We start from the raw sequence: 26,781 nt of genomic DNA, 5'->3' as shown, positions 1-26,781 counted from the left end.
AAGACCAGTAGGGCAATTATTTTTAGATAAGATATCATTGTAGACCCCCTAAGATCAATTGCTTATTCTGTCAATTCATAAGGCCTGCCTGTTTTTGCCACCTCTTCTTCTCCATATGCATATTCTTAATAACCAGAAAGAGGTCTTAGGTACGATTCCAAATATTTTTAAGGCTGTGATATTACATTTCTGTCATTCTTTTAGGACTCAATAAGCAGTCATATTTTTAAATCCATTTCCTCACCAATTCTGTATCTGTACTAGCAAAGCTAATTGTGGCTGGGGACAAATGCAAACTTACTGACTGATATGACTATATATTCATGACCACTAATCTCAACTGAGCCCTGACAGCTACCCAGTATCCTACCACATTTCACTGGCCCAGTCACTGCTCCACTAAGCCAGGTAATTATTTCATTACTTTTTGTCTCATTTCTGGCCTCCAGAATGCTTTCTCTCTCCTTGTGCTCTGTCGATGACCTGCTTTCTACTTCATTGAGAAAATAGAAGCAATGAGAAATATGATAAGTTCCCCCATCTACTGACGCATTGACCTCCCTATCCATATACTTGGTCTTCCTTTTTACTACTGTGCATGAACTACTGTTTCCCTGAGGCCAACTCTCCACCTCTTGGGCTAGATCTTACCCCTCCTGCCTCCTGAAGGACATTGCTCCCACAATGTTCCTCTCTTTCTTCTGCATCTTACCTTTTCTATCTTTACTGGATCATTCCATCGGCTTGCAGCGTCTGCCCTCTTGAAAAATATAACTTTCCCTTGGTCTTTCCCCTCCACTACTCTATTTTTCTGCTCCTCTTTATGGCCAAACTTCTCAAGAGTTGTCTGTACTCTTTTTTAAGTTTATTTATTTATTATTTTGAGACAGAAAGTGCAGGAGGGGCAGAGAGAGAATCCAAAGCAGGTTCCCCACTGTCAGCACAGAGCCTGATGCGAGGCTTGAACCTATGGAATGACAAGATCATGACCTGAGCAAAAACCAAGAGTTGACCACTTAACCAACTGAGCCACCCAAGCACCCCAAGAGTTGTATGCACTTTCTGTCTCTTTCTCTCTCATCCTTTCTTTAAGCTAGTTTAGTCAAGTTTTCACTTTCCATTGAGACAGGTCTTAACAGTGTCACTAATGACTTCCCCATTGCCAAATCAAATGGTTTATTCTCAGTCCTTATCTTCCTTATGAGGAGCATTTAATAGCTTTTCGCTTCCTTCTTTTAGCTTGGAGGATACTACTCCCTTTTGATTTTCCTCCTACCTTCCTGGATGCTTTCTCTCAGTCTCTTGCTGATGTGTCTTCATTTCCAGTGAAGTAACAAGCCCCTAGAGTTTTATTCCTAGCATCTATTATTTGTATCTACACTCATTACCTAAAAGATATAACACAAATTTATAGTGTAAAACTCCCTAATTTATCTAGTTTGAGTCCAGATATCTCCCCTGTCTGCTGTTACCATATATCTACTATCTTATTCAGCACTTCCTCTTAGACATCCAAAAGGTATCTCAAAGCTAATATTTTCAAAACCCAAACACTGCCAGTTTCCTTTCTCCGTACTTGCATTCCCCTTCTCAGTAAATGGCAACTCCCTCTTTATTTTATTTGGGCCCAAATCACTGGAGTTGTCCTAGATTACTCCCTACCATGCCCTTAACAAAATTAATCAGCCAAACCTATAGGATTTGACTTCTTCTTACTACCCAGTTTGCAACCCCAGGCCAAGCCATATCATCCCTCATCTGACTTAGTATAAGAACTTCCTAACTGGTGCCCTAGCCTCCACCTTTGCCCTCCTAGACTCATTCACAAGTAGCCTTTTCACATGCACCTCAGATCATGTCACTCCTCTGCTCAAAACCTCCCATTTCAAAGCCAGAGTCCTCCAGAGGCTCTTTGTGACCTTACAGTACCTTCTATATCTCTCCCTCCTCCAGAACTCTCGGATCTCATCTTTAATCCCTTTCTATCTCCTTTATGTACACCAAGCCTCACTGACATCCTTGCTGTTTTTGAACTGGACAAGTATGATCCTGCCTTACGGCCTTTGTATATCCCTAGAAAGTTCTTCCTCCAGAGAGGAGGAAAATCACCTTCTCAGACAGGCCTTCCGCATCTTCTTTTAAAATAAAAAATCCCCACTCCTGCATCTAGCACTTCCTAACCCTTTTTTGCTTTATTTTTCTTCTGAACATTTATCACCATAGGACATATTATATATTCATTTGTTTCCCCCAGAATGTGTGCTCCATGAAGGTCAGGACTTTATCTGTTTTGTTCATTGTTGTAGTCCCAATGTCCAAGGTAATACTTGGAACATAGTGGATATTAATTAAATATTTGTTGAATGAGTGGTTAACTAAATGGAAAATGCTATTAACCGTTATCACCATAAATTTGCAATGTTTTTTATTGAAAATCTATGAAATACAACTAGGGCTAGGTGCATAGTAAACTTCAGAGAAACGTAAATCATGCTGACTCCCTTCAACAAATAATCTGTTATGTAATAAAAACACACCAAAAACAGAAATAGAAATAAGAAATTAAAAAGAAACTTTGTAATATAAGTTTTATGTAAAAATAGTCCCAAAGTATAGTCAGTCACTCATTATTACTAGATTCCTCATCTAAAACAGTGTTCATGGTCTAGGTGCTAATAGGAAGGTAGACTTTAAGCAGAATTAAATTACCTAATAACTATGGTTCATGTTGGTTTAAGAATGTATTTGCATTTTGACTGTGGTCTCAATTTTTGTGGTAAAAGAATTAGCCGCAAACCAATTAAGGACATGCATGTGGTTTTCTCTGACTGGAAAATATTCAAAGATGCCCTACTTGCTACTTACCCATAGTTGCCATTTTCTTATTTTTACATTTGAATTCTTACTGAGCATGAGGTTGGCATACCTTAAAAGCAATTCTCTGTAATTTATTTATATTCTGCCTTATTTCAGAAGAAATATAAGGGAACTATGTAAACACCTCTGAATTTAATGGAATGATTTGATTTCAGCTACAAGTAATATAAAAGAAATTTCACTTGTTGAAATATAACAACTTTTAAGGTTTCATTTGTATTCTTTAGAATGTGTAAGTCATGTCACAAATACCTTTTAATTAATAATAATTATCTGTTTCATAAACCCTTTATTATGCATGAAACCACCTGCTCCATGCTTCCTTATCTCACCAACTCACTTATCTGATTTTACTCATGATAACGATGTTATTCTTCCTGTTGCACAGATGAGTAAACTGAAGTACATAGAGGTTAAGTAACTGGCTCGATTCCCACATTTTATCAAGGGGCAGAGCCAGGATTTGAACCTATAGATTTTTTTTTTAAAAACCCAAGCCCTCTGCTTTTCATCACTATGACATGTCCTTGTCCTCTCGTGGCATTCATAGTAGTTTTCCTGCTGCTGAGAGGAAAGAGGCAGCACCGGAAAACATGCACTGAGGGTTAAAAACCTGGGCTGAACTAGGGTAGTTGGTGCCACCTGCATGCTATGGAGACCGGTCACCCCTACCCACGTTTCCCTGTCAGCCTTAGAGAGATTCTTTGACTGCCTGCTGAGATTATCCTGCTCTGGTAGTGATAGGTTTAAAATATAGATATTCTATAATTTTTGTATTATTTTGATTCATAAATGTATTTATTGCTTGGTAGTGTGAGGCTGGTTCCTCTTTTCCTCCCTGGAGTTCTGTGTCTCAGCAAGCATGCCACTCTGGATTCTAACAGATCATAGTGGCTGGCAAGTTATAATCTTGGCTGGGAGAAATTCGGGAGATGTTGAATAGACACACAATGGTAATAGGACATTAAGTGCAGCCTATAGGGATGAAATGATTGTGAGTTTTAAACTCTTCCTTCCCCACAAATCCTATCAAGTCAGCCTCCCAGGACGGAAAAAAGTTGATGGTATTAAAGAAACCAAGCAGTGCTTGCCTCAGCAACACAAATACTATAATTGGAATAGTGCACAGAAGATGAACATGACCCCTAATCAAGGATGACATACAAATTTGTGAAGCATTTCTATTTGTTAAATCTAAGAATATAGGATACTTGTCTTTTCACCTGTATTCAAATTCCAAGGTTATTTCCCTCCAAAGTAGTAGATCTATATTAAGTTAGGTTCCACAATGCAATAAAATTAATGTAGGAATCTACAAGTAATACCAAACAGATAATAGAGATAAAGCCTAAACCATGGCCACAGCTATCAAAACAGGAACAAAAGATAAAATAAGAAAACTGGGGCACTTGGGTGGCTCAGTAGGTTAAGCATCCGATTTCACCTCAAGTCATGATCTCTCAGTTTGTAAGTTCGATCCCCACATCGGGCTCTCTGCTGTCAGCGAGGAGTCTGCTTTGGATCCTCTGTCAGCCCCCCCACCCCCACCCCACCACCCCTCTCCTGCTTGTGCACTCTTTCTCCCTCAAAAATAAATAAACATTTTAAATAAGAAAGGAATAGTTAAATAAATGCTTCACCTTCTTTGGTTGAAGGGTAACAGAGAAAAAGTTGTTAAAAACGGCAAACTGAGGACATCAGAAAGGCAACCTGCTGTTGACAACAATGAAGATACCAGCAAAAAGTGCTGATGTGCATGGAAAGATAATTCAGTTATACATATGCTATAGTTCTGTCTTAGGCAGATATCCAAATGCATCTCCCAGTGAGACTGCAGATATTCAGTAGCTGTGCACATGAAATAGTAATAGAAACCAAGGTGAGTGAGCTGAGGGAAAAGGCAAGCACCAAGAGGGTCAAGAGTTGACCCTCCCTGTGGTGGGGTTAGAGGAGTATGGAGAGCAATCCAAGTGGAGGGTTGGAGGAGAAAAGATGTCACTAAGCAGGTGTAAGAAAAAGATGTAGGTAGGCTCTCTCACCCAGAAGACAGACTCCAGGTAGCCAAGGGAAGTTAAGAATTATAAGTAATCAAGAGGGACAGAGGCTACAAAGAGGATTCAGGACTTCACCTTGGAAAGGATGCCATTTTAGAAGAGTAGTTTCAGGGTGCCTGGGTGGATCAGTCAGTTGAGCCTCCAACTCTTGATTTTGGCTTAGGTTATGATCTACTGGTAGTAAGATTGAGCCCCAGGATGGGCTCTGCGCTAGGCATGGAGACTGCTTGGAATTCTTTCTCCCTCTCTCTCTACCCCTCTCCCACTTGCACTCTCTTTCTCTCTCTCTCTTTAAAAAAGAAAAAAGAAAAAAAAAAAGAAGAGTAGTTTCATGGGAAAACTAAAGGCATAAGAAAAGGCTTAAAGAACAAGTGGAAATGGTAACTTGGATGTAGCTGCCAGAGATGTAGAAAATACAACTGAGAAGCTTAAGAAAAGGACATAAAAGGAATTGGTAGTTCAGGGTTCAAAAAATGTAAACTTAGTGAAGTCTAGTGAAAACACTTTCATGTTATGAATAGATCCAGCTATAGATAATGGTGTGTAAGTGTCTCAGGTGGCTCAATGTTTATCTCTGCAGATTTTCCTCATGAGTTCTAAACCAACTGAGAGAAACCAAAAAGCCAGCAGGTGAAAATAGAAATATAATAATAGTTATGTTTAAATATTTTAAAATATATATTTAAATATTTAAATAACTTTAAATGTTTAAAATATTTTATAATATTTATTACAAATGAAGCTTGTTAATGGAGAGCATGGTTTTGGTATGTAGCAATAGTAAACTTTCTAACATTGGTCTTCCCAGACTTACTGCTCTTGCCCTCAATCACAGCTGGTATTAGACAGCTGCACATCCCCACTTGGAGACCAACTCCTCTAAATCTTACAGCTTATCAGAGAAGACCAATAAAGGTCATTTCTGTGGTCTTATGACTCCCAAGGGAAAACAAGAGAGAGGAAGGGACTGAGATGCATGTGGCCAGTTCTTCACGAGTAGAATCATGCTCACCTTCAAGAGGGATGAGTGAGCAAGGGAGGGACGAGATAGAACCAGGGAGGTTTAAGGACTGTCTCTCCTCACAGAAACAAGAAAAGAAAGGAATAAACATTTCTCAGTACTCCCCCCACCACTACCCCCAACCCTTACCCCCTAAAAATATAGTGGAGTAGAAATTTTTAACTGATTAAGTAATCTGTCTGCCCAACATGGAGCTCCAACTCATGACCCCCAGATTAAGAGTGGCATGCTCTACCGCCTGCACCAGCTAGGAGCCCCGGAAAGTTTTAACAGATATAAAAAAGAGGCTCAAACTTGCTGACAAAAGCCAGTGAAGATTAATAAAATTTAGAATTTTAGCCTTAACAAATAATATTTGAAATTTCACCTTAGTGAAATTTAACTTTTTTATTAAATTGGCTGATTAGAGACTGTCACACATTCAATTATAAAAACTTAGATAAACATAATTTGAAGTGATGATTCAATAGCTCTATCTCTTGGGGCACCTGAGTGGCTCAGTTTGGTTAAGCGTCCAACTCTTGATTTTGGCTCAGGTCATGATTCCAGGGTTGTGGGGTTAAGTCCCACATTGGACTCCATGCTGAGCGTAGAGCCTGCTTAAGATTCTCTCTCTCCCCTCCTCTGCCCTCTCCCCTGCTTGCACTTGCTCTCTTTCTCTCATATAAAAATTGAAAAAAACAAAAAACAAAAAAACCTCTATCTCTCCAAATTCGGTTCTACCCTCTATCTTCTCCATCCCTTTTAGCAGCAAATGACCTCCTTTATAGTTAAGTGATGGGCCACCAGATCCAGTCAGTTCTGTTTTCAAAATCCACAGGAAGTCTTTCTGATCTGGTCTGCTCTACTTCAAGTTACTGCTTGCAAATTCATGCTCCAGAGTATGAACTTGCTGAACTTTCTGGAAAATGACACACCATTTCATTTATTTGTTTTGGAACATGCTGGGGTTTTTTCTGCCTGGAAGTCTGGTCTTTCCCTACCCCATCCAGATCTTAATCCTATCTTGACCCTTCATGCCATTCTTACCCCTTACTCTAGATCTGGTAGAAATGTCTGACTCAAAGCCCCATTACTGATCTCCTACGCAATGCTCCCTCCTAGAGGGTGTTCATTTATTTCAAGCTCTGTCCAGAGTCGACTTGTGCAGAAGGCACAGTAGGCACAGTGCCCAGAGCTCATGATACTTTCAGGAGTCCATGTAAATGTTTAATTTCATTTAATATCAGAAGAAAAAAAATAAACCTTAGGTCAAAGAAAATGTTTTAATATGTAACGTTAATATATTTGCTTTTATATTGACAGTTGTAAACCATAATCTACATGAACATATATATGTATCTCTATAAAGATACACATATCCACACATATATATGCACTTTTTTTTTTCTTGATGGAAGAATGGGTCCATGAAGGCAAAAGGGCTTAATATCCATGAGAGTCACAGTGTGGCCCTGGGTAGCCTTGAATCTATTTTTAAAAATTTTTCAAAATGAAATCAATTTTAATTGATTTTTAAGTAAATGTATTCTGAAAGCAGGCTAAAAAAGTAGCATCAAAAAATTGAGGAGTAACTAATTCAAACCAACATAACCAGTTATCATCATCTTTTTTTTTTTTTTAAGTTTAGAGACAGAAGAAGAGCAACAATATCTTTCGTCAAGTTATATTAACATCTCCACTGATTCATTGCAAGGTGGCAGGAAATATTTGGTTTGGGTCCAAGCTGCAAATGCATTGGGCACAGAGAAGTCAAAACAACTGCAAATTAATCTGGATGATATAGGTAAAGAATGAGAAGTAGTATGTCTTTATGAATAAACAGCTAATTTGTGTTGACCTAGTCAAATGAAGTCGAGATGTGAAAGGTGTTCCCCTGAAGTTCCTGCAGATCATGATATGGAAAACAAGAATTACTCATAATGAACCAACCCAACACAACACAAAGATAAGTACTGCTACCATTTTGTTGTATATCCTTCCAGTCTCATTTCTACATTGGTGCATGTGGTTTTACACATATTTATTGAAAACTTCTTATATTCAAGCATTGTTTTAAGAGCTAGGGAGAATAAGATAAGCAAGGTATCCACTGCCTTAAGTATCTTACAATCTATCAGGGAAGATGGAAACAAACAAGGATTATAATAAACTGTGATGAGTCTTATGTTGTGAGTACAACATACTAAAGAATTCTGCTGTATACACTATTTGAAAGTTATAGGTTTTTAAGTTTAAAAAAAAAACATAAAAAATGGTGAATTATGTAAACATCTCTATATTTACCAGCCAGATTTTACAAATGTTAGCATTTTTTGCTTCAGATATTTTAGGCCTTGCTTTTTAAAACTTATAAAATAAACATTCTCTTGATTTAATCTACGATATTATTTTTAATGTATGTCTTTAGTCCCTTATTGTTAGAGATTTAGGTTGTTTTCAAATTTTCACCATTATAAACTTTACTGCCATGAACAACCTTTTGGATAAATATTTTCAAAGTAGTTTTTGGCATTTCCTTAAGATAAAGTCCAAAAAGTAATTGCCCCTGAGCTTTTTACAGCTACATCCCAGTCCTGAAGTCAAAATTTAGCCAAAGAGCACCAAGTGAATCACCCTCTATTTGGACATCCTAATGCCAGTTATTTCTGTTTTTATTAAGGATGCTTTCAGTAAGCTAACATTTATGGAGCACTTTTTTTCAGTGCTAACTACTTTTACATAAATTACCTTATTTAACCCTCATAACAACCCTATTTTGTAGAAGAGATTATGGTTTCTATTTGAGGGAACCAACGCTAGGCGGCATCAAAATTTGAGACTATGGAGCTAGGGAGCTCTAATTCCAATATCCTCAACTTCTATCTTCAGTCTTCATTTAAATGCACATTGTTATGTGTCAGACAACTTTCCTGCTGATTAATGATCTGGGGGATGTGACATCTTCTCTTGGGGTACAACATGGATATTCTTTGGGGATCACTGGGGTCTTTTACTGGAACTAATATATCAACTTCTCAACTCCTGTCTCAACTAAACTTAACTATCCCAACTAACAGGATTGGTCTAAAAGTCTGTCCTTAATGCTCTGAATATTGGATTTGAAAACAAACACTGCTGATGATGGTGATGTATTCCACTGTATTACATATTCGTGGAGTTATAGTTCTCTTGACCACGATGTACACATTTTTGTAAATTTATAGTTTGAGGTAGGCTGCCATAATATGCTCCCCCCCTTTTTTTTGTAATATGCTCTTTTCTTAAAACAGGTTCCCCTCAGTGGATTAATGATGTTTAAAGGCTATCATGTATTGTATCATTTTGGCAATATCATTTTTTAGAACTAAATTATTATCAGTAGTATTACAGTTATTATTATCACTGTGAGCTGATGATCTTATTATCTTCACATTCATTTATTAAATGCCTAAATGTTCCAGACAATTAACATGCAAATCACACTTAATTCTGGAAACAATCATACATGGTACAACTGTGCCCATTTTACAGATGAAGAAAGAGATAAAACAGTTTTCTCAAGTTTACATAACTAGTAAGGAGGAGAGCCAGATTTCATCTCGCTGACTTGCAGTAGTTAATCACCGCCTCACCTCCCATAAAGGGAAAATCGCATCTGGCAGCCACCTCCAAATCGAATTCCCACACTGTGAACCAGGGAGCCTCTTGTTTGGGATTGTTATTCTGCCCCTTTTAAAAAAAAAAAAAAATCTCAAAACAGACTCTTAAAAATCAGGTAGAAAATACAGGTTGACTGTGTAGGAGGCCCCACCCAACAAAGTCACCAGATAATTAATGGATGAGCTATACTCACTTGTGACACTTTAAGAATAAGGCACTGTAAGTTAGATAAATGAAACTTTCTATGAAACTGAGGACAGAGGGCTCTCCTGAGAACAATTTTCACATAACAGCTATGGGGTTGGACTTTAATTAAGTTAGGGAGGCTGTGCTGAAAGGCAGAGTTAATAGTGCAGTAACACTGTGCCAAAGTGACATGTGAGAGGGATACTTCAGCTTCTCCTGTAGAGAAATAAATGCCAGTACAGAAAGTGCAGTGCCTTCTGGCTGCCATTTTTTAAAATTTATTTATTTATTTTTAGAGAATGTGTATGAGCAGGGGAGGGGCAGAGGGGGGGTGGAGAGAGAATCCCAAGCAGGTTCTGCACTGTCAGCACAGATACCGACACAGGGCTTGATCCCCGAAATCAAGAGTCGGACACTTAACCAACTGAGCCACCCAGGCACTCCCTGGCTGCCATTTTAACATTAATTCTCACATAGGTAATTTTTTTACCTTTTTGAAAATAAAATAACCATTCTGAAAATTAATTCTTGTATAGGTAAATATATGTTGTTGGAAAGATACTAAACAACTACAAATCTGGTTATTTCAATATAAGTTGAAACTAAACACATGGCATGTAGATGGATTTGACAGTTTTTAAAAATGTAAGATCTGATGGGAATGTTTGAAACCTAAGCAATGAGAGCAAACATTCAACTTTGAGTGGTGTACCAAAGTACATATTCAAGTACTTATTATATAACAGGTTTATTTGAAAAAATATGAGATCATTCAAACCTAAAGGTTTAGCCCTCTATCGCATTGACCTGCTCTGTGCTAATGATGGGGTTTTGGAGTGTGGAGATTCACAGCTGATGGCCAAGAAAAGATTCTTGAAGACGTCTTTGGTGCAAAAAGTTGATCTTTATTAAAGCACGGGGATGAGACCTGTGGGCACAAAGAGCTGCACTGGGGTGGTAAAGAGTGACTGCTTATATACTGTGGAGTTGGGGGAGATAAAGTCACAAGGAAGTTTCTAAAAGGGATTTCCAAGCGCTAAGGACTCAGATGACTGGAGGCCTAGCTACTGTCAAGCTAGGGTTATTTTTCCCTCTACCAAAGCATTATCATTATAATATAATGATATTTTATTATCATTATAATCACTAAGACTATCTTAAATCTGACTTGCTGTTCTATTTACATTTCTCATAGGACTAAAGACTTTTTCTTCCTCCCCAGAGTATTTCTTTCTGCAGAAGGGTCTCCGAATGCTTGTGCTACTAAACTAATGACAGGCCAGACTCAGAGATGGGAGATAAGAGTGGGCGGGTAATTTAGCCTGAGAGTGCTTTAAATGGTCCCAAGTGGTCTCAGAGCCCTGGGAATCATTTCCCTGACTACAGAACCTGTGAATACTGATACTTATTACAAGAAGCTTACACTAGCGAAAGGAAATCAACTGTGAAATTCAGATGATAAAATCTTTAATTAGACTCATTTTGCTACTACTTCTTTCCTATGCTAGCTTTAGCCCAAGGATTATAAGACTGTCCTACTAAACATCAAATATTTAATTTTTATATTTCTCTATAAATCATACATCTGGGTATATAATTTTAGATAATAAGTCATTAATAATAAAACAGTGATATTCCCAAAGAATACTTTATACGCCTAGGATAAATGAAAAGGAAACTAATCATAGAGAGTATTAAGCTACAGTAATGGTCCTTAAAAACACATACAAGGCTATTCAGTTCTTTGTTAAATAATTCGTCTAACAAAGTCATAGGTTTTCATTGTTCTGTTGTGCATATAGGAGAAATGAGAAGTACCAATGATTTTATTCTGTTCAGACACAGCAAGCATATAAGAATTAATACAGTTTAGAAATACAGAGATTCCAGTTACACCACTACTCTTAGTACAACAAAACAACTAGTAAGATAATCCATCAGAATGTCAGTTTCCTTTTGGAAGTTATTATCACAGAACATGACAATAATTGGTAAAGTCTTAGAGTCTTGTGAGACTTGCTTTGTTCAAATCATAGTTTCAAGTATGGATTTATTTTAATAGAGAACAAAATAAATTAGCAATAGATTTAATTAAGATAATAAAAATATTATTGTGAAAGGTATCGATTTAATGTCTTATCAAATCAGATTCCCCTGATCTAAATTTAGAATGCAAAACTTCATTTTCCCCTAAATACATGCAGGAAGAAAGAGATACCTTCTTTATCTCTTTTTTACTCTTTTTGTTAATAAGGCCAGGCTTTGGAATTTCACTAGTTTAGGATTATAAGGGAATAGGGGGTGGAGGAAAGGTGGACTACAAAAGTCCCATTTAAAAGAAATGGAAAACAGGTTAAATAGAATTTCACTTAACAGCAGCAGTTTTCTCTTACATAATAGGTTAAAAAAGAAAAATATCATTACTTATTAATTAGATCATGACATTGTTTTTTTAGTACTTTGAGTTTTAACATGTCTATATATGGATATAAAGATTATGATTTCTCCCTAGGCAAGTTTTAAACTGCTGGGTTTTTATTTATTATTATTTTTTCTAGTGATACCTTCTGCATCCATCATTTCCAGGGCTGAGGACATAAATACGACAGTACCCAAGACCGTGATTCACTGGAATAGTCAAACAACAATAGAAAAGATTTCCTGTGAAATGAGATATAAGTCTAAAACAAACCAAACTTGGAAGGTAAGCTAACTTTCACTGTACTTTAGCATGTAAGTAAATGAAAGAAAAGCTAACCCACAATGGACTTATGATGATCTACTTTACATGTTTTTATCTGTTTGATATTCAAACCACTATAGTTTGTTGGGTTTTTTAAAAGTAATCCCTATGCCCAATATGGGCTTGAACTCATGGCCCCAAGATTAACAGTCATGTGTTCTACCCACTGACACCCCTCAAACCACTCTAGTTTTAATATTTGTTACCATATGGTTTCAGAATGGAGAGATGTTTCCTGAAAATGTCCTCTTACCTTTTATAAGTTGCTAAATAGACAAATGTCCAACTAAGAGAGATGCATCTGTTTGGCTCCTTGTAATTCAGTGCCTCCTAGAGTAAAATTTACATCAGTGATGATGAATATAAAATGTAAGGTTTCCATGCTGAAATTTAATAAGCATCTAGGGTGGAAAAACAACTGTGGAAAAAGAAAAACTTCAGATTTATGGGTGTCTCCTTTTAAATGAAAAAATGCAACTCTAAATGGAAGATTTGTTACTACAATAGGCCTCAGTCTTATGTGAGCCTAAGGTAAAAAGTGAATATCTAAACAAACTAACCATCCTTAAATACCAATGGTAAGTTACCAACTGACTTAGGAGAGGCATAGGTACAAGGTTTGTTAATGAAATCACATGACATGATAGCACCTGTGAACATTATAATAAAAACTCAGTAATTTGAACAATGAGAGAACACTAGTATGACTGAGGGAAAAGTTCCAATTTTGGTGTATTTGAAAAGAAATGCCATTTCATATTTTCAAGTACAACAAACTTCATTTAGTCAAAATAATTAAGGCATAGAGTCTCTGGCTTTGCATAATTAAGAGTTATGTACCATGCATGAATTTATCTGCTGTCAGGGAGTAAATGATATGTATTTGGTGATTAGCATGACTCCAAAGCCTCCTATTGTTTCATTATCCTGAATATCAGCTTTGCTGTAGAGCAATGTGTTTAAAGAGTGTCAAGAAGATGAGGGTAAAACTATACTGATTTTATGACATACTTTAAAGACTGTTCTCTAAAATAAATTCATGACACCAACTTGTTTATTTACCCCTGTTCATTTAAGTCAGAAATGTGATCTGAACTTTACAATTGTTTAGGTTACACTTACATGTGAATCTGTGCATCATTTGGTCAATTACCAAGTGAAGATCCTGCTGGACTTGTTGACTAAATAACTGTGACATTTGTGTACATAGCAACCCTATGCTTAAAGCCTGGGACAAGCAGGATACAAACAAAACACAACTCCACAGTCAATCCTTTTGCAAATGTGGAATTTAGGTAAATTTGAAAACCCAAATGAAATCCTTAGATTAGTCTTAGATTTTGAGTCAATAGGATTTTATTCCAATAGGACACCTGGTGCCCTTTGTTTAGTGTCCTGGTCATAGGATGATACTGATAATACAAAACTCCTTTATTTGGCATAATTAGGAGAGATTATAGGCTAGAAGAAGGTTTAGAAAATAGAAAGTAATTCTACCATCAATATCTCTGAATAGATTTTCAGAAACCAAGTGTTTTCTGGTTGAAATTCTTGTTCTCTGCTCCCCCTGCTGGTGCTACTCTACCATTGTGAGACTTGGTAACTCAGAAGCAGGCGGAAATGAAGGAGCTGAAAGAATATTTGTTATCTTATATAACCTTCATAACCATCCTTTGGGTTAGGTAAATATCTGCTCCGTTATAGAAATAAGGATGTAGAACTCGAAAGACGTCAAGCCAGGTTTTTCAAACTTAAACTGCTAGGACTCTTTTAGACTCTGTATCACTTTGGGCACCCAAAAAATATTTGAAAAATGAAAGAACAGCTTTCTATCCAAAGCCTGTATCCTATCCCTTCTATCATGCTCCCTCTGAATATAACCACTCACACAGAAAAAGGTGAATTACCATTTCTATCCAGATGACCCAAGTCCAGTCAGAAAAAGCCAGAATAAGGCTTTTATTCTCAACTTTTGCTATATCATCAATTTATCTGGATCATGCATAAAGTGTGTCTTTGCCTCTTTGTAGGGTGATAGGAAGTCAGAGGCAAGAAGAGGAGGAGATACAAAGGAATACAGATTTGATCTTCCACCTCACCTCTGCCTCCAGGAGATATTACTTGAAGGAGGTTCTTTATTTCTTTAAAAAACTTTTTTTAATGTTTTTATTTATTTTTGAGACAGAGAGAGACAGAACATGAGCAGGGGAGGGGCAGAGAGAGAGGGAGACACAGAATCCAAAGCAGGCTCCAGGGTCTGAGCTGTCAGCACAGAGCCCAATGCGGGGCTCAAACTCATGGACTGTGAGATCATGACCTGAGCTGAAGTCGGACACTCAACCAACTGAGCCACCCAGGTGCCCCAGGAGGTTCTTTATTTCAAAGTGACAGGTAGCTATGCAGGAAAGCCATGTGACTAAGAGCACAGGCTCTAGAATTCAAAGCCTGGTTCTGCCACTCTCTAGTTATGCAACCTTGGGCAAGTTCCTTATCTTCTCTGTGCCTCATTATTCCCATACCTAAAGTAGGAATAAGACAAGCCCCTACCTCATATGGTTGTGGGGATGATCAGTGTAAGAAGCTAGCCTAGATCCTGGAATAGAGTTCAAGTTCAGTAAATGCTGGCTGTTGCTACTTTTCATCTTAACTTCCAGGAAAACCATGCAACAAGTTTGGTAGAGCAAAAGAAGACCCCCTGAAAAATCAAAATTAGAGAACTGAGGTTGCTTTTCATCCCCTTTTAGCTAAGTTATTTAGACTATGAAGTATCAAAGGGAACTAGCCAATCCTTCAGGTGATCCTACAAGGCTAACACCATGTGGAGAATATTTATCTATTTATTGGTTATCTTCATGGACTATCTCTTTGGCACCTCAAACTTGTGTTATAAATTGAGCTCACAACCTTCGTCAGCAATCCTTGCCCGCTTCTGTGTACTCTATCTCAGGAGCATTACCATGTTGTATATCTATTTACCTGTTTACACCTCTATTTCCCTGTCCTTTAACATACAAGCCCCTGGAAGGCAGGATGTTCCATAATAATTTCTTGTACCTCCATTGATTTTTACAATGTGTAATTCATGTAGATAACATTTTGAAACATTAGCTATTAATATTGTTTGCCTTTAGTAGGTGCCCAACAATAGTGACAGTAAGGCAGGGAGGTCTTTGCTATAAGTTCAAGTAAATGGATTAATAGTGACTCATTTCTCTAATTAAGCTAGACTAGGGTATTGTTATTTTTTTTAACATAACCTCAAGATTTTACTGTCTTCATAATAAGACAAAATGTGAAACAAAGGACGGGATTACTTGTCCCTTTCTCTTATTATCCCCTCCTCGTTCAAAATGCTTGCATCTCTTGATAGCCAGAACTGTCTTAGATCTGCTGTTGGGATCAACACATTCAAGTCTCAGCACAACCTTCTTTGTAGTTTTTAGCCTTTTCCCCCAAAATCGGCTCTATCTGCCCACCATAGCATAGCCACTTTACTTCCTGTCATAACACTGCTTCCCCTGGGCATCAGAGAATTCTTGCCCTTCTTGTACTGTGCCACTTTGTGGGGTTGGTGCTTGCTAAGCTTCTTACAAAAAATTCAGTGAGTGTCAGAAACATTCACCATGTTTTTAAGAGCACTATCAGCACGGAAAGTGGCAAACTTTTATTCAAGGGCCAGACAGTAAACATTTCGGGCTTTGCAGGCCATAAGGTCTCTGACCCAACTACTCAGCTTTGCATTTGTAGTGTGAAAGCAGCCATACACAATATACAAATGAATGGACATGATAAAACTTTAATTTTGGACACTGAAATTTGAATTTCATGTAATTTCCATGCATAACAAAATATTCTTTGGATTTTCTTATAACCATTTAAAAATGTAAAAACCATTCTTAGCTCATGGAGCCCATAAAACCAAGCATTCATTCTTTTCCAGGGAAGGCTAATAGAACAGTAGACAGATAGCAAAGGGTCAAACCCTTGACCTTGAATTTCAAAAGTGTAAATGTGGGGCACCTGGATGGCTCAGTGGGTTGAGTGTGGGACTCTTTTGATTTCAGCTCAGGTCATGATCTCACAGTTGTGAGTTCGAGCCCTGTATCGAACTCTGCACTGACAGTGTGTAGCCTGCCTGGGATTCTCTCTTCCTCTCTCTCTGCCCCTCCCTTGCTCACATGCACTCGTGTGTGCCAGTGTATGCACTAAACAAACAAACAAACAATTTCTCAAAAAAAAAGTGTAAATGCCGCTATAAGGCAGAAGACTTAGAAGAACATGTGATTAGTCAGAACTAAGTTTCTCAACCATCACCCCACTCCCTCTCCCACCAAACACTAGGTAAAGATTTACTGGGCAGCAAAACAAGGAAGTTGGAGGGAGGAGGGAGTTAGGAAGAGGAACCAAAAGAGTTTAGACAGTAGTCGGTCACCAAAAAGGGCCCCTTCACCCACGGCCTTGTCCCAGGTAGGGAGTTGGAGGGAGTGGGTATTAGAGAACTGAATAGGTTGGAGACTCTCCTTCCCTCCACCCAATAATGCTCCCAGAAATTTAATGTAACCCTAAGAGGTACCTTACATTGATAGAGGTCAAGTTTGCATGCTCCCCACTTTCAGAATTGAGGCCCTAAATAGAAATGAACTGCTATAAGAAATAAAGTCCTATTTCTTGCACTTGAGATCAAACCCTCTACATAGGCACTCAATTAGGTCTACCTCTCTCAGTGTTTGTTTTAGCCTATGAAAATATCTTGAGGCATCATCTTGTGCTTACAAGACTCGAAGCAGTCACCTGGCTTGCCTCTGCCTCATGGCAGAAACAAGTCTCTTAACAGTTCTGTAAAATTCTTCCATTTCAGAATTCTGGCTGTGTTTTAGTGTATGTCTCTACTTTACAGGGACTTATCTATAAATGTAATGGCAAGAGACATACTAGAGAATAACAACTCCCTTCCAAGAGAAACAAATAGAAGCAGAGTGCATTTGAAAGTGAAACTTTTGCTACAAGTAAAATCTTTCCTGGATCCCAGGAGACCCCCAAATGTTCCGCCAATCATATTCACACAGCAGTAAATTCCAAGGGCCGAGTAGAGACACAGCTTATAGAAACTCTGAATGATACTTTATATGAAGCATGGCAGATCCCAAGCAGATATTTTCATGAATTTTACATTTTCAGTACATTAAAGGTTTTAAAGATTTATGTTAAGATTGGGTTTTCATAGAAGAATCTCTCAGGAAGGTTGGTAGCTTGCTGGCTTTCTCTCTTTCTTTCTCTCTTTCTTTCTTTCTTTTTTAAACCTTGACATTTTCAACTTCCTCTTTCATGAGTGTTTGGTAACTCTTTCCTCCTAGTTATTGCCTAAATGCATTTCTAGACACATTTTATGGTTACCTTTCAATCATGCTTCACTTTTTCCAGTCAATCCACTTATCAGAACATACTGAAGGTATGTAAATGCCTTGGTTTCTCTCTCCCAGCTGAACCAGGTTGTTAGGGGGGTCATTTTTCATTATGTTTTATAGCAGGTCATAGTGCCCCAGAAAATGATTTGTAAGTTTAGACCTCATGTCTTTGATTATTTATGGTCATGTTTTATATAAAGTGCCCTATTCTTCTTTGTTTTCCCAGGGCCTAGAAGCGTGCCTGGAACATAATAGGTGTTCCATACATGTCTGCCTAAATGGAATAATTATTTGTTTTAAAAGCACACTGTATTGTTTCATTGTTGTTATTCATTCATTTTAGGTTAAAGAATTTGACACCAATTTTACATATGAGCAACAGTCAGAATTCTACTTGGAACCAAACACTAAGTATATATTTCAAGTGAGATGCCAAGAAACAGGTAAAAGGTACTGGCAGTCCTGGAGTTCACCCTTTTTTCATAAAACAACTGAAACAGGTGAGTGTGTTTATATATTTAATCTCTTAGGCTTTTCTTTTGACCTCTGTCTCTTTTAAATATATTTATACTTTTTCTTCTTGACTTGTATCAAATTGACAAAACTATTGTATGGCAGGTGGTGACATTGAAATTGTCATTTTGCTTTGATTTTGTTAAGGCTGACTGTAATTTAGGTAATGGTTCTCAAACATTCTTGGACATAAAAGCCAATTAAAACCACCTAGTATGCATGTTCACTGTCCCTGCTCCCAGAGGCTCTGTGTTCACAGGTCTAAGGTACTAGGGGTGGGGGGGTGCTCAAGAGTCAGCATTTCTTATAAGCAGCCTGGGACATCCTGAGGCATATAATGATCTAAGATCATTTTTTGAAACACATTATTAATAACTATGTTAAACTCAAACAACAACAACAACAAAAACAAACTTCTTACGCTGTTGGTGGGAATGCAAACTGGTGCAACCACTTTGGAAAACGGTATGGAAGTTCCTCAAAAAGTTAAAAATAGAACTACCCTATGGCCCAGCAATTGCACTACTAGGTATTTATCCAAGGATACAGGTGTGCTGTTTTGAAGGGACACATGCACCCCCATGTTTATAGCAGCACTATCAACAATAGCCCAAGTATGGAAAGAGCCCAAATGTCCATTGAGGGATAAATGGATAAAGAAGATGTGTTATATATATACAATGGAGTATTACTCAGTGATCAAAAAGAATGAAGTCTTCCATGTGCACCAACATGGATGGGTCTAGAGGGTATTATGCTAAGCTAAATCAGCCAATCAGAGAAAGACAAATATCATATGACTTTACCCATATGAGGAATTTAAGATACAAAACAGATAAACATAAGGGAAGGGAAGCAAAAATAATATAAAAACAAGGAGGGAGACAAAACATAGGAGACTCTGAAATACAGAAAACAAACTGAGGGTTGCTGGAGGGGTTGTGGAGGGGGGATGGGCTAAATGGGTAAGGGCATTAGGGAGGACACTTGTTGGGATGAGCACTGGGTATTATACATAGGGGATGAATCACTGGAATCTACTCCTGAAATTGTTATAGCACTATATGCTAACTAACTTGGATGTAAATTAAAAAATAAACAAGTAAATTAAAAAAAAAGATCTGGTGTATACACACCCCACATACATATACACACAGTGAGATATTACTCAGCCATCAAAAAGAACGAAATCTTGCCATTTGCAACAAAATGAATGGAGCTAGAGTGTATTATGCTAAGTGAAATAAGTCAGAGAAAGACAAATACTATATGATTTCAGTCATATGTGGAATTTAAGAAACAAAACAGATGAACGTACGGGAAGGGGAAAAAATAGAGAGACAAGGAAAAAAACTATAAGAGACTCTTAACAATAGAGGACAAACCAAGGGTGGACAGAGGGAGGTGGGTGGGGGATAGGCTAAATGGGTGATCGATATTAAGGAGGACAATTGTTATAAGGAGCATTAGGTATTATATGTAAGTGATGAGTCACTAAATTCTACTCTTGAAACAAATGTTACACTATATTTTAACTAACTAGAATTTAAATAAAAATTTGAAAAGAAAAAATGGATTAAAGACCTAAATTAAGACAGGAAACCATTAAAGTCCTAAAAGAAAACTTTGGCAGAAAGCTCTTGGACATCAGCTTTCACTATATTTTTTTGGATCTGCCTATTCAGGAAAAATAGAATATTAGCTATAAAAAAGCACAAAATCTTACCATTTACTACAACATGAATGTACTTAGGGAGTATTAAGTAAGTCAGAGAAAAAGAAATACCATATGATTTTACCTATATGTGGAACCTAATAAATCAACAACAAAAAAAGAGACATACTCATAAACACAAAAAGCAAATCGGTGGTTGCCAGAGGGGCCGGTGAAATATGTAAAGGAAATTAAGAGATACAAACTTCCAATTAAAAAGGCAACTGCACTTGGGGCACCTGAATGGCTCAGTTGGTTACGGGTCCAACTTGGGCTCAGGTCGTGATCTCACGGTTCGTGGGTTCCAGCCCCAGGTCTTGCTCTGTGCTGACAGCTCGGAGCCTGGAGCCTGCTTTAGATTCTGTCACCCTCTGTGTGCCCCTCCCCGGCTTGCACTCTGTCTCTTGCTCTGTCTCCAAAATAAATAAACATTTAGAAAAAAAAAAAAGGTAACTACACTTAAAAAAAAAAAAAAAAAAAAAAGAGTTACATTAAACTCTTTAGGCCACTCTGATGAAAGAGAGACACAAATCAAATCATATCAATAAATATTGATTACCTACTGTATGCAAAGCAATCATAAAGTTAAAATACTTAAACATGGGATTATTTAATTCTCAGCATGATCTAGCTGACCTATTGTTTATCTTTAGATATATTCCTGCTCTTAATATTATTAGTTTAATTTTCTATCCATTACATGTCATTCAATAAAATCTTGGCCAAATAGGCTTCAATAGTAAGCAAAGTGAATCTATTACAATTATCTTAATACTCCATAATGACCACCATTAACCTCAAGATGTCTCCCTATTGTAGGTAGCTTATACCCAGACTGAATTTTTTCTTTTCAGAGCACTTAATTATAATCACAGGATTGTTAATACCATCTTTATTATAATAGAGGAGTTGGAACTGAGTTTTATGTTTTCAAAGCACTTTGGCAGACATTATAAATGTTGGTTGCTGCCAAATAAGCAGAGGGAGAGAAATGGCAGACTAGCTAAACAGTTCTTTTGGCGCCCCCTAATGCCCAAATCTTAGAAATGCATTACCAAGGGAATAATTTGCAATGCAAGGGGATAATTTGAGTATCCGTTCTTTTTAAAAAGTTGGTTATTAATTTAATATTTTCTTTCTTACGTTTATATTGTTAAAAGTTCTTAGTACTTTAGGTGGCACATCTTATAATAGTCAGAATTTAGTTGATAGCTCAATTTTTTTAATGAAATTTAGAAATGTCTAGCAAGATTATTCAAACTGATAACTAACATTTACTTACCATTTGCAAAGTACTACTATGTATAAGCTTGTTTGATCTTTACATCAGCCATATTTAGTAGTCTATTGGCACCATTTTACAAATGAGAAAACTGAGGCATGACTTGCTAAATAGCACATTGCTAGTGGCTGGTAGCACCTAAACTAGAACAGAAGTTCATCGATTTCTTCCTTTAACCAGTTATATCAAAGTGGAGGAGCAGCTTACTAAAGTATTCTACAAGTATAGGACCACAAATGTTCTCCTTTAAAGGCAAGGGTCTTAAACATCAGATGGAAGAAAATAGAAACCACAGCAACCCTACAATAAGTATAAATGTAAAGTCTTGGTTTCCTAAGTGGGCAGTGGGGGGGGGGGGGCACTTAAAAGGCTAAACTGCTTTTTAGAATTAAATATCCTTGAAAACTTGCATCTATCCAATTTAATATGTTAGCAGAGGAACCATAAATTTTTCTTCTAGTACAAATTTCTTCCAAGACACATTAAATGACAAACAGTGAATATGAGTTAGGAAAGTGCTAATATTAAATGTTTTGGAAAATTTGTCTTTTTTTTTTTGTTTGTAAAAGCAATGCAAATTTATTGCAATATACAACCTAGGAATAACTGCTGTTTATATTTTAATGAATTTAACACCAGTTTTTTTCTTATGCACATATGTTTTATTACTGAAGTATAATTAACATACAATGATATATTAGTTTTAGGAGTGCAGCATTGATTCAATAATTCTGTACAGGATTCAGTGTTCACCACAATAAGTATAGTTACCATCTGTCATCACACAATGTTATTACAATATTATACACTATATTCCTATGCTATACTTTTCATCCCCATGACTTATTTATTTTATAACTGGAAGTTTGTACCTCTTAATTCCTTTATCTCTTTCATCCACCCACCTCCCCTCTGGCAATCACCAGTTCTTTGTATTTAAGAGGCTTTGTTTGTTTATTTGTTTTCTTTTTTATATTCTATATAAGTGAAAGCATATGATATCTGTCCTTCTATGTCATTTTTCTTAATAATTGGTGTTGTGGTATATTGTTTCATATCGTGATTTTCTTAGTTTACCTTGTTGAGTTAAAAGAAACTATTTAATGGCCACACAGTGTATGGACGCACTATAATACATTTAATCATTTCCCTATTGCAACAATCTCTAGGTTATTTATTTTTTCCATTGTCAATAAACTTCTTAGAATAGCTTTTTATATAAACTCTCCTTATGTATTTACTTTTTATTGGATCTAAGCTTAAGTACATTTTAAGATGCATGATGCAAGTTGCCAAATTGCTTTTCAATAAATCTTTAATATTAATTGTTTTTTAAAAAGATATCTAAGAAAGGACATTCACTTAGTGACTCATGAAATATTCAATTAGCCTCTACCGTGCACCAGGCACTTGCTATGTACTAGTAGAATCTCAGTAAAGAAAGGAGACAAAGATCTCTGAATTTTAGAAAAGACAGTCAATAAAAACAATGATAAAAATATAAATTACATAGCACTATAAATATCTTATCTGCTTGTAAGAATCAAACCTCACAACTGAAGTTTGAATTGCTTCACAATCGAAAATATTAAAAGATACAGTTTCTATAATACTTTAGTTAACCAACTTGTTTGATAATGAGGCTTTTTGGCCAGCCAATTTTTCCCAGTAATTAAAGGTTTACTTATTTATGAAGAAAGACAGCCCAGCCAATAATGATCCCTCCATGCAGAAATTTGCTGTTTTACTCTCTAAATTCCTCATGTGTATACCACTGAATTGATTTATCTCAAAGCAATGTGTTTTCAAAATTATGCCTAGATAGTACTGCAGATCATGCAGTGGATATGGCTTATCCTTCAGACCCCAGCATCCTCCTGTATCACTTTTCTTGGTCTTTAAAAACCTAGTCCAAAAAACCCCAAACATACCCATTTAATGTAAGAGTTAAATTATTTATTAGACTTATTCTCTTTTCCTTCCTTAGAGTATTTGGACTTTAATAGAAAAAAAGTCTTATACTAAAAAAAAAAAAAAAATCAACCTCAGAATATAATATTAGACTTTACCAAACACACAGGAGAAGTTTCTCTAGATTAGAAACTCGTATTTTTCTACCTGGTATACATAATGTATACAAATAATATGAAATACTAATATATAATATAAATTATATATAATATGGTATAATTTATATTATATATTATAAAATATGTTATACATAATACATAAGTTATATATAAAATATATAAATATAAATAATATAAATAAATAATAGCTAACATTTATTGGATGTGTTGGGTATGTAGTAAGCATTTTACATATGAATTGTCCTTTACTTATCACTAAAGCCCTATAAAATTATTATTCCAATCGTACAGAAGAAGGAAATGAGGCCCAGGGAGATTAAGCAGTTTTGTTAAATGTTATAAAGCTGGGAACAGTAAAGCCAGGGCAGAACACATACTGTAAGTTTCTAGCACTGTAACTCTACCGGTCTCCTTCCTAAGACACCTAAGAGGGCCTTGTGTCAGCCTCCCCTCAGCCACCTAACCAAACCCTCCTCTACACATTAGCTAATAATAAAAGGATGCCAGCAAAAGTTCACTTTTAATGTAATGTTTGTTATGAAAATGCAAATACATGAGAAAGGAGGGACCCATGGATGCTATCAGCTAATTGTATATTGGCCTGAATACAAGATGTGGAAGCAGGTTTGGGTTATGGTAATGAAAATGTAACTATAAGACTCCAGGAACCAAGAGAATAAAGAATAGGATGGGGCAGTCTGAGATGAAGACAAAGTATAGGTGAAAAGGTATCTCTGTTAAAGACAGGACCACTACAGGGCAGTTCATAATGTGTTTTTCCAGCTGGTCCTGCCTGGTCCAGTAAAGTGTCTGGAAAACAGTGCTTCTTGAGTGGAGTCTGTGGACCATCTGCATTAGAAATGCTTGGGTACTAGTTTAAAATGCAAATTGCTGAGCCTCTAGCCAAGTGAAACTTCTGCAGTAAAGTGTAAGAACCACTGCTCTAGAGGTTAGACACACCCTTTAAGAGGGAGAAGTGTCATGAAAAATGGCATAGGGTGTGGGCAGGAAATGTGGACAGGAAGGGGGAGACCAAATTGCCCAAGCCATTGCCTTAGTAATAGGGGTTTGAGGGGGTCAGAAAAGGGTGGGTACATGAGAATTTCAGGACATTATCTACAGTACTATCTGGACATCTCTGCTTCTTCTTCCTGACCACTGCTTCGCTTCATGAGTTGCTTAGCACCCTAGCCCCACCTTGGCAGCCTAGGATCCCCAGAAGCACAGGATGTAGAATCGTTGTGCCTCTGCCTAGCCCCTGCCCTGCCTCTGGATATGAGGCTTCAGCTGAGGCTCTGAGAACCACTGAGGGCTGCTGAAGTTGAAGCTTCTAGACCACCAACCTGCAAAGTCACTGTAAAAATTCCTGGGGTTTTTAAGCAGTACAGAAAGAGCCCCAAAGGAGAAAAGATAATTTGTGAGTGTAGAAAACCAACACCAAAAATGTGAAAGTCAGTTCCCTAAATTCCATACTACTGATATACAAAAAGGTGAAAAGATGACTGCTAAGCCAGTGTTGTTCCACTCTGCTGCAAACCTATCTCTTTGCAATGAAGGAAAGGCATAGGCTCTATAATCCCTTTAATGACAAGTCAGAGGCCTGAGGGAAGGGCAGTCACATTTCATAATGATTAATTAACTTGCTTGAATTGCTACCTGAAGTAGGAAGGTTTCCCAGAGAAATCATATTCTTTTTTTTTGACAATTCTCCAGAGGAAGGCAAGTATGAGCAAGATATTAAATCACATTGTGTTTTGTTCTCACAAAACAGCATTGGTTGTTCCATTACCAATGACTCCTTAAAAATTCTCGTTAACTTTTCAGAATTTTTAGGGACCACAAGAGAAAAAAAGAAAACAAATGTTACATCAGTGGAACTAAATATAAGTGACATTAAATAGAACACAGATTAGAAGCCTACTACACAGAATTGTACTTTTCAAAAATTCCATTATTTGTATTTAGGGGTTTCTGATTCATTCATACTGAGATGGATTATAAATGTGTACATTCATGGTTACTAAACGGGTTTAAACAGACAGTGTTCCCTGAAATACTAATCAGTTTAGACTCTTAATATGGATTTACTTAATCTTCTTCATGTCCTATCCCTAATAAAGAACCAGAGTTCTGTAGAATAAAAAAAATGTATAAGAGCTTTATAATCTCTGAGGTTCACAATATCCACTAATAAAGAATACAGGGGCGCCTGGGTGGCTTGTCGGTTAAGCGTCCGACTTCAGCTCAGGTCATGATCTCACGGTCCGTGAGTTCGAGCCCCGCGTCGGGCTCTGTGCTGACAGCTCAGAGCCTGGAGCCTGTTTCAGATTCTGTGTCTCCCTCTCTCTCTGACCCTCCCCTGTTCATGCTCTGTCTCTCTCTGTCTCAAAAATAAATAAACGTTAAAAAAAAAAAAAAAAAAAAAAAAGAATACAGATTATGCTTTTCTATGAGAAAGTAATAACCTCCAGTATTAGTTTCCTATTGCTCTTTAAACAAGTTATTACAAACTTTAGCCAAATACTATGTGGCTTAAAACAATACACATTTATTATTTTTTAATTCTGGAGGTGAGAAATCCAAAATCAGTATCACTGGGGCTAATGTCAAGATATCAGCAAGGCTATATTCTTTCTGGAGGCTCTAGGAGAGAATTAGTTTCATTGCTTTTTCCAGACTTTAGAGGCCACCTATGTTTGTTGGCTTGTGGCCCCACCTTTCATCTTCAAAGCCAGAAGCACAGCATCTTCCAATCTCTTTCTCTTTGACTCTGACCCTACTGCCTTTTTGTAAGGACTCCTGTGATTTCATTGTACCCATCACTATAATCTAGGATAATTTCCCCATCTCAAATCCCTTTTGCTATATAAATTAATCTATTCAAAGTTTCCAGGGATTGGGACATGTACACTTTTGGGGGGTAGGGAGGTCACTATTTGTCCTACCACATTTCCTCACCTAGCTACCCCACCACCTATTATTGCAATTTTTACTAGTCATTGTGATTTGGTGCCAGCAAAAGCAATCAAATAAATCCTCTCAAGCAGAAATATTAGAAAGATAGCTAGAAATCAGTAGGCAAACAGTCACAAGTAGGATACAAAGGAGAGCAGAAGCCAGAACCACAGCCAAAATTGTAGTCCGGAAGACTCTGGTGAGGACCCCATAGCTGGCACTGTGGTCACTAACACTGCCTGTCTTTTGCCCTGCCTGGACTCCCCGTGGTGCTACTGTTACCAGACCTTGCATATAGC

At 37.1% G+C, this 26,781-nt stretch overlaps 1 protein-coding gene, 1 non-coding gene and 1 pseudogene across 2 annotated transcripts in view; 2 read left to right on the top strand and 1 right to left on the bottom strand.

Annotated features, from left to right (window-relative positions):
* Positions 1 to 26,781, top strand: part of IL23R (interleukin 23 receptor) — a 61,889-nt gene that overhangs the window by 17,101 nt on the left and 18,007 nt on the right. Inside the window, exons 5-7 of the mRNA XM_060626226.3 lie at positions 7,578 to 7,738; positions 12,339 to 12,484; positions 18,272 to 18,428. Coding sequence (XP_060482209.3) covers positions 7,578 to 7,738; positions 12,339 to 12,484; positions 18,272 to 18,428 — 464 coding nt within the window. The remainder of the gene's footprint in view (positions 1 to 7,577; positions 7,739 to 12,338; positions 12,485 to 18,271; positions 18,429 to 26,781) is intronic.
* On the top strand, positions 3,961 to 4,067 carry LOC132674036 (U6 spliceosomal RNA). The gene has a single exon (XR_009608359.1). It is a non-coding gene; the product is annotated as a U6 spliceosomal RNA (small nuclear RNA).
* Positions 15,799 to 16,148, bottom strand: LOC144617321 (large ribosomal subunit protein eL42-like; annotated as a pseudogene).

Source organism: Panthera onca, chromosome C1 (genome assembly GCF_046562875.1).
Source record: "Panthera onca isolate mPanOnc1 chromosome C1, mPanOnc1 haplotype 2, whole genome shotgun sequence".
NCBI classification, from domain to species: Eukaryota; Metazoa; Chordata; class Mammalia; order Carnivora; family Felidae; genus Panthera; species Panthera onca.
This window is presented reverse-complemented; position numbering and strand designations above follow the sequence as displayed.